The sequence below is a fragment of the Salmo salar genome, chromosome ssa21 (genome assembly GCF_905237065.1).
Source record: "Salmo salar chromosome ssa21, Ssal_v3.1, whole genome shotgun sequence".
Classification (NCBI taxonomy): domain Eukaryota; kingdom Metazoa; phylum Chordata; class Actinopteri; order Salmoniformes; family Salmonidae; genus Salmo; species Salmo salar.
Window position 1 is genome coordinate 29,893,863 of NC_059462.1, and position 8,638 is coordinate 29,902,500.

The window sequence follows — 8,638 nt, forward strand, 5'->3', positions numbered from 1 at the left end:
CATCTCACTCCCAAAACACACAAATTAGTGCAGTCCAGAATGATTTTCTGGATGGTGTCTTGGATGAACAGTTCAAAAGAAGACTGTCCTGTACATGGGTAACCACCATCCGTTGGCCCTGGTTGCATCCTTATCACATTGGCAGCCATGTGTGGTGGCTCATTCCTTGGGCAAGAAGACCATTCAATTTCAAAAAAATGTTTACATCCATATTTATCCTGCTGATGGGCTGGTCCTGGGGCTGGCTGAGGGTCAATCTCATCTTCTTCCAACTCAGCCATACTCCAAATTGAGACATGATCCTGAATATACAAAGTGGAAGATGCTACTTCCACACTAGCTTCTCTCTGCAAAAAATATTTCTAAGGCCTTCTGAGCAGAGAATTTGCCATACTGATTGATTGTGGTGAGCCACACATGCAAAGCCATTTTATTTGTGTCCCTCCCTGGCTGGGGTAGTGTATGGGGAAAATACAGATTTTTTTTTCCATAATGTATTGAAATAACATTTCAGTTTCACTCACTACAAAGGGTAAGGAGTGTGAGAAAAGCGGGAGACAGCACCAAGAACCTGTCTATGTTAAAACAGCAGGCCCAGGGCGGAGGAAGACAGAAGGCACACAGCAAACCTGTTTCATTTTTACTTGTTTTCACCTACACTTATTACCCGTGGGTCCTGAACACATATGTAATAAACGTGTAGGGGGGTGCACTCTATGAAAATGTGTTATTTTACATGTTCTTCACAGAAAACGAGCCAAGGCCAATAAGTCTCAGGTAGATTTTTTAAAAATAATCTTGATTTTAAACACTGAAAATGGGTCCCACAGACCCGAACACCACACAAGAGTTAAATGCACAAGGCTACATGTGTGCAAAAATAATTCACTGAGTAACAAATAAAACAATCCCCCCTCAGTGTTACAGTATGTCAAGTTTAACACACAAGCAATATCTTTGGGCTACAATGCTCATTATTACATTGTACACGTTCTGCCTGTGTTGGCATAATTAATGTCTTTCAGGCAGAGCGTACACTTGGCATCCACCTTATTGACAGAGGGAAAGTGTGGTGTTCCCTTCACCTCTATTGGCATCCATCTTAAGCCAGGCCCAGCTACACTTGATCCCTGAATCAACTTGTTTAGTTATCTATGAACTAATCTTTTCACTCTGGTTACTTTTCAGAATGAGAATTGTGTGAAAGGGGCATTGCTTACTAAGGATCCGCAGCGTAGCCTAGTGGTTAGAGCGTTGGACTAGTAACCGAAAGGTTGCAAGTTCGAACTATTAACATTATAGCTTGAACGGCAAGGAGTCGTATACCAGTTAATACTATAGCTAATTGGTTCCTCGATAACGTTACCTCATCTGATGTAACATTATCTGACTTTGTTGGACAGCTAATTTTCACACCATAAACTAAGTTTGATAATGTTGCTCAACATTTCTCTGGCTAGCTAACGGAAAATTCGATCCAGCTACTGTAGCAAGATGACAATTCTTGTTCCCCCACACTTGCTCCCTCACCTCAAACTTTCCAAATGTCCGTTTTTTGGTTACAGCTCAAGTATGCCAATTCACCAAATCAAACTGCTTTTCCACTCTCTTTCCAGAGCACGCGCTGATGCAGCAACTAGCAAGATGGTTGGCTCTTCAGTCGCGTGCTGCATTCTGTTACATGAACGATTGGATGGGCCCAGGCCTTGGATACAGACATTACTCCAAGCACGCATCACTGGTTATCTTACAGCCATTAGTGACCCAAACGCGCATATTAGACAAGCTGTTGGGGTTCGCTGGTCTCAACCCGGTCAATGTTCTGGTCAGACACGTGGACTGCCCACACACACCTCACCGTGGACCCAATCCTCACTGGAGATTGGAGCATAAGTAAATCCCATTGACGTGCAAAAGTTTGAGTTACAGGAAGGAATAGGGTGGCTTTATTTCCTTCCAATTAATCTTTAGTCAGTTTTCACATACGAAACAAATACGCAAAAGTCACAACTTGTCTCATCTCCATCAGGCTACGTCAGATCCCGGCCCATCTGTATAGATTTCCCTGTAAGGCCATCAAGGTGTGTGGCAGTCTTCAGACCCCCGCCTCAAACTGGAGAAGGAGCGCCTGTCCTACCAGCCAGAGTGGAGCATGAACCCCGCTGCACAGCATCCGTTACCGTGAGCAACATCTGCCTTAGTTACCACCGTCATATCAGTGTAAATCATAACAAGCTGGATACAATGACACATTGTGTAGTTATGGTAGTGGATTATTTGCATGCCCTGTCACTGACAGCAGTGGTCTCTGCACAACCAGGGTGATAGCCACAGCAGAAGTCTATGTATTGTGGTTATTCACCATATACCATTCAGCCAATTAGGTCATTGTGAGATCTTGGTGCAGTTAGCCATCTCAGCCAATCATCTCAATGAAGCAAGTGTAGTTTTAATGATAATGGTATTGTCTCAGGCCACTGAGCTGGCTGTGTTCCTGTTTGAGAATGCAGCTCTGGTCTACCTGCCTCTGGTGGAGAAAGGACTGGCTGACACTACAGCAAAAGTCAAAAGGTGGGTTTGACACTCACTTAGGAGTGCTTTTCAAAGAAAGTTTAACATATGTGAACACTGCTCAGTTTGCTAGCTTGAACAATGTCAAGTCTTTCTGTAGTCTGCATATGAAATCCAGTACATCTCACTTCTCTCTCCTTTGACCTCTCCAGAGTTCTGAAGAACATGTCCATTTCACAGGAGTTTCCTGTTTGTTGTGCATTGAGATTTATGCTGCCAAAAAGATGAAGTACTTTGTGATACATTTAAAGTCGTTTTTTTTTGCAGAATGTGTAAAAAAAAAGGGCAGACCACTTTTCTAAATATTTTACATCTGAAATACTGTCTGTATGAAGGGTACAGAAGTATTAGTTTAATTTTATACTGCTTCAATGTTTTACTCTTAAAACAATACCTGAATGTGCTCACTGATTTGATTAAACATTTATTTTACCAAAACAATACAATCAACTAAAAATAAATATGGATTAGACATTTTTTACAAGTCACTCACTACATTCAACTCAAACATACTAAAAACCTATGTCAAACAACTCTCACCCCAACAGAAATGTTCAACTGTGCTTCAGCTTTAGTTCCCATGGCGATACCTCATATTGTGTAAACAATCCTAGGGCCTGTTGTCCATGACAATGTTACCATCCTTGTCTTTAACTCTGAGGCGTCCGGTGGGGTAGCGGGTCTCCTGTCTGCCATCGGTATAGACTGTCTTCAAAGTGCCATCTGGGTACTCCCTCCTCTTATAGTCTGCTGTGTGGATCTCCTTCTGGCCTGTGTTGAACTGGATCTCCTTACTGCCATCCCTGGAGGAGAACATGAGAGCAGTGGTAAAAGATACGAGACAGAAAAAAATAAACCTACAACCACTGACTTCACGAAATAGGCAAAGATTGGGCACTCCTCATCAAGAGCTTTTATCTGATCAGATGCATGCTAGAGTATGTAGGTAACGTATAGCTATATAGACAGGGGCGTGAGCTCTGTCGACTTACAAGTTAACTTGTATGATGGTCCCGTCAGTGAGGACACTCTCCTCCCTCCCATCTGGATAGAGGTTCTTGACTGTCTGGTCAGGGAATGTGATCTCCTTACGGCCATCAGGGAAATGCTTCTCTGCAGAAGGAAATGAGGACTTACACACGTTTAAAGCAGAACAGTGATGGAGGGGATAATTTAAGTTTAATAGTAAAATAACATTACTGTCAAATAAATGCAATCAAGTCTCACCAGTCTGGTTGTTGGGGAACTGCAGAACCTCGATGCCGTCAGGATAGGTGGTGTGAGTGGTCTGGGCATCCGCATAGTAGTAGATCTGTAAGAGGACTATATTAGTTGAGACACTTACACATATATCTGGGATTCATGCAAGTCTAATATCCCATTAACACCACTGAATATGAAAGGTGTTACCAGGGAAGGGTCACTGTCAATGACTCACCACTCTCTGGTCAGCCATGACCTGCTTGATGTCCCCATTGAAGAAGGTGACTTTGACTGTCAGTCCGTCCGCTGACACCTCCTTCCTGGTCCCATTGGGAAAGATGATGAGTCTCCCTCCACAGGCCAGAACCCTCTCCATCTAAGACAATAACACTTATCCCAGTCAATGGAAATCACTTTGAGCTCCTGGAAAAGGACTATATAAATCCAATAATACAATCTATTAGCAAGACAATAACAGCTTTGAGTGACAAACTGAATTCAGAAGTATTTTCACAGAATTTCCTCCCAATCCTTCTCGTCCCCCCTCACCTTTCCATCAGAGTGGGTGAGGACTTCCTGACCTGGCTCTTGTTGCTCTTTGACCTCTGTTTCAGTCTGCAGACCTCGAGCCCTCTGTGTGTAAAGCCAGACAGTCTACATTCAGACACCGCAGCATACCTCAACAAAGGTGGTCTATACACATAGATCCTATTAAATTACTAATAGAGTTCTAATATGTAATTCTATGGGTGTATAGCAGTGTTGAGCCATGCCATGGAGGCGCTTTCATTAAATAATCAAAGACTCCAGTGATTTAACTCACAGGGGACAGGTTGTTTGAGTGGTCGTGGCTCTGTGCTGGGTGGTGGCTCCTGGTCAAAGATTCTGGTCTATCCTCTGAGCTGGAACTGTGAGCGGGGCTGGGTGCTGGTGAAAGGCCTGACCGCTTCAGGATGCCCCTGATACCTCCTGTTAGACAATGTAGAACAATACCTCTACCTATAACTAAATACAAAATATTTACCTCCCTTTGTTGAATCCATAGTAAATTTCATGATCAGTCCATATTCAGGGATGCAAACTGGTGAGGGCCCAAAAAGTTGACACTTTTTTTCCGTACTGAAACATGCAAAAAAAATCCCTGCTTGGGGGAAATGAAAGTTTTACCTAATTGAACAAAGAATATGATCTACATGATCAGTCTGTGTAAAATAAAGTGGTTAATGTGAACGTAACTCACAGCTAAAAAATGTGAGGAAAGCAATCCAATGTTATTTGTTGCCTAGACTTTACTGCAAAGAACACTCAAGTCTTGAGAAAAAAACAATACACTAATATTGCTGTTAGCCATGACAGTCTTTATAATAGAATGCTTGTGACCACACACACACACACACACACACACACACACATCTAAATATTGCACTTGCGAGAAAAACATCTTATGTGGAAATAAAACGAAAACAGGCATTCTATGTTGGCTCTATTATAGTGGCCACTATAGTCGACATCGATCAAGCGCGCAAGGCTACAGGTGTGCAAAAATAACATTCACTGAGTAAAAATGTTTTATAATCCCCCCTCACTCACAAGTGTTACTGTCGAGTTCAACACAAAAAAAGCTATATCTTTGGGCTACACTGCACATTATTACATTGTACACTTTCTGCCTGTGGACATCTGTTCTACAATGTGCCTTCAGAGCATGATACCCTTTGTTGGCATAATTTCTCTTTCAGGCAGAGTACACCTGGCATACCCCTTTTTATCCACTATATTGAATAAGAGGGAAAGTGTGTGGTGTTTCTTTCACCTCTATAGTGGCATCCAGCTTAAACCAGGCCCAACTCTAGCTACACTTAACAATCAACGCCTCATTTTCACTTAATTCTGAAAATTGTCATTCTGAAAATTAACTTAGTGTGCTGTAGAGGGAAAATAGTTCACAGATAGTAGTTAGTTCGTTAGCTAGTTAACATTTCACACAGATTGCCAGTAAGCAACTAACGCATTATAACTTGAGGAACGGCTTGGAGTCATATAACGTTGCCAGTTAACACTATAGCAAATTGGTTACGTTAGGTTACTAACGTTTGCTCATCTGATGTTATGACATTAGCTAGCAAACGTTAGTTGTCTGACTTTATTAGCCAGCTAATTTTCACCCCAAACTCAATTATTTGATCAGTTAAGTTGGCTAATGTTGCTCAACATTTCTCTGGCAAGCTATAACGGATAATTCGATGCAGCAAGCAAGATACTTAACAATACTTGTTCCACCACTTTCTCCCTCACCTCAAACCAAATGGCAGTTTTCAGGGTTACAGCTCATTAAGTACGCTTCATCACCTTCTCACCTGTCTCCATGGTCAGGCTTCTCACCTACCTCTTCATTAATGTTCTGGGGAAGCGCTGCTGTAAATTAACTGGCAAACTGCCTCTTTCCAGAGCGCGCGCTGATGCTGTAACTAGCAAATTGTTGTCCTTTCTCTCTTCAGTCACGTGCTGCATTCTGTTACGTGAAAGGTTTGCTGAGCCTTGGATACAGCCAGTATTGCTCAAAACGCCATAACTCGTTCGCATACAGCCAGTAGTCATCCAAAGCCCCCCACCACACACAAACTTTTCTCATCGGATCTACAGGAATGTCACCTATTTTGGATTCAAAACGGCACATTTCGCAGAAAGGTGACTAGTTTGCATCCCTGATAATGCAGCTACCTTCCTTGTACCTTGAGTGGTGGGGCTGTGTCCTGATGGGCTGCCTTTAGAGGAAATGCTGTTCTGTGGTTGGCTGCTCCTCACAGTGTCAGGAGGACTCTAAACAAACAAATACACACTGCGTTAGGGTTGTTATCCTGAGTCGGGCACAGGACAGAGAATTTGACTACCGCCAGAACAGACTAAAACTGGAAAATCACAAGAAAGTGGTAGTAGTGAATCTGTAAACTCACTGCCAATTTGAGGCACCTGGCTTCAAGAGCAATGTAACTGTCCAACGGCCTGGGTCCCTCCCGCCCTCTCTCCTTCTCCCTCCTGTCGTTCTCTCTTTCGCTGTCTGTCCCAATCTTCCTCCATGTGCTGAGGCGTAGTTTCTCCATGGTGCGGACCTCGTCTTTCAGGTTGCTGTTCTCTGAGCTCAGGGAGTCTATCTGCTGCCGCAGACGGTTATGTGTGGTGGACCAGCGGCTCTCTCTCCGCTTCAACTCCTCCTGCAGGAAACTCAGCTGCTTCTTCATGGCCTGAGGGTGACAGGGCAGGGTTAATGGCGGTTATAAGACCTCTTCAAAATAAAGGGGGAAAGTGTCTCACCTGGATCTCCTCACGCTCCCTCTTGTCTGGTATGGCTCTGGCGGCAGAGGCATGCCTCTCAAACACCTTGCGTTCCTTCTGCAGCTTCTTGGTCTCCTCCCTCTTGAACTCCTCAAACTTGGCCAGCTCCTCAGCCTTCCGCTGCTCAAACTCTGCACACTCCTTACTGGAATAGAGACAAAATCTGTTTGTCAGACACTTTTATACCCTAGATGAATCCATTTAATATACATTTTGTAACAATGCTTTGTAGAGAACCATAGATGGGTGGGTTGTTTAGCAACAAAACGCAGAAAAGAAACGAGGTTGGCTAAAGCCCTATTTGGACAGGATTACTTTTACTGGTGGTCAGATAATGTAATTATGTGCACAAGCAAAAAAACAGCACTCCAAATGTTTCCTCTCCAAATGTTCATTGAAAACGTAAATACATTTGCACAATGAGCACTTGTCTCAAATACATCGTTACATTTCTTAGTTGGTTAGCTAGCTAGCTATTTGTTTGTGCAACAAGAGTCAAAGCACCTCAAAACAAGACATTGTATCAAAAACAAGATGCAACGAGGTGAAACTAGCCACCTACGATTCTCCACATGGCTGCCTCTTGTCGTTGTTGCTAGCTATCTGACCTTCCAGAATCATAAAACCACACAGCGTTCTGCCTCTGCGATGTGCGCGCATTGTTTTTGTGAGGTTGTCAGGCAATCCGTCTATTGAGGGAAGCCCTGCCCATTCCAGTTCAGACTAAATGCTTGTTACCGGAGTTTCTCCTGGTTCTTTTCGTTCTCCTGTCTAAGTCTGGCCAAGGCAGCATTCTCTGTCCTGAAACGTTCAATCTCCAGCTCCAGCTCCACCAGCCTCTCCCTCAGCTGCCTGGACTGCTGCTGGCCTGACCACACACACACACAAAACAAAATAGTTTTATGCTGGTGCTACCAACTTTAGAGAAAAAAGTCAGAGCCTTGCGGTTGACGTACTCCATTGAGTTAAGAGTGTATGCACTGTCTCACCTGATCCGACCTCAGTCTTCATAGGTTCTGGTGGAGAAGGGGCCTGGGTTTTGGGCTTTAGCGAGGGGAACAGCCTGGCCATGAGATGGGAAGCGGGAGGAGGATCTGGCTCCTGGTTGGCTGCTGTGATAACAGACATCCTTTCCAGCTCTGTCCCTTTGGCCACAGCCACCTTTCTCTTCAGTGTCCTCTCTGTGGGTGAAATGTCATTCACTGTTGCTGTGGGAGTGTGTCGGTTTCCTGTTGCAGCGCCTCTTGTTCTGCTATCGTCCTCAACGATGCTGCCAGCCTCCTCCAGGTCGTTCCAGGTGTCATTGTCATCAAACACCAACAGACCCTCGTGGTCCCTCTCTTCTCTGTCCTCCAAAAGGGTGGAGTCGTCAAGGTCACTCTCCCCGCCCTCCTCTGCCTGGCTTGAGCCTCCCTCTGTGTCCTGATATGACCTCTTGTCGTATGGAGGGTTGGATGCAGGGAGCGGGTTTTCCCAGAGGTTGCTGGAAACTGTAGTCTGGTATGACGGTCGGGCTACTTCCTCCCGATCC

At 44.2% G+C, this 8,638-nt stretch overlaps 1 protein-coding gene across 1 annotated transcript in view; it reads right to left on the minus strand.

Moving 5' to 3' along the window:
• Window positions 1–2,874: 2,874 nt before the first annotated feature.
• The window catches only part of LOC106582089 (centromere protein J), a 14,399-nt gene continuing 8,635 nt past the window's right edge, over window positions 2,875–8,638 (minus strand). The window contains exons 8-18 of the mRNA XM_014164825.2: window positions 8,097–8,638; window positions 7,846–7,975; window positions 7,087–7,252; window positions 6,729–7,016; window positions 6,507–6,594; window positions 4,598–4,743; window positions 4,324–4,407; window positions 4,010–4,150; window positions 3,799–3,883; window positions 3,564–3,684; window positions 2,875–3,374 (exon numbers count right to left, since the gene is read on the minus strand). The exon at window positions 8,097–8,638 is cut by the window's right edge and continues 299 nt beyond it. Coding sequence (XP_014020300.1) covers window positions 3,182–3,374; window positions 3,564–3,684; window positions 3,799–3,883; window positions 4,010–4,150; window positions 4,324–4,407; window positions 4,598–4,743; window positions 6,507–6,594; window positions 6,729–7,016; window positions 7,087–7,252; window positions 7,846–7,975; window positions 8,097–8,638 — 1,984 coding nt within the window. The 3' untranslated portion in view covers window positions 2,875–3,181. The remainder of the gene's footprint in view (window positions 3,375–3,563; window positions 3,685–3,798; window positions 3,884–4,009; window positions 4,151–4,323; window positions 4,408–4,597; window positions 4,744–6,506; window positions 6,595–6,728; window positions 7,017–7,086; window positions 7,253–7,845; window positions 7,976–8,096) is intronic.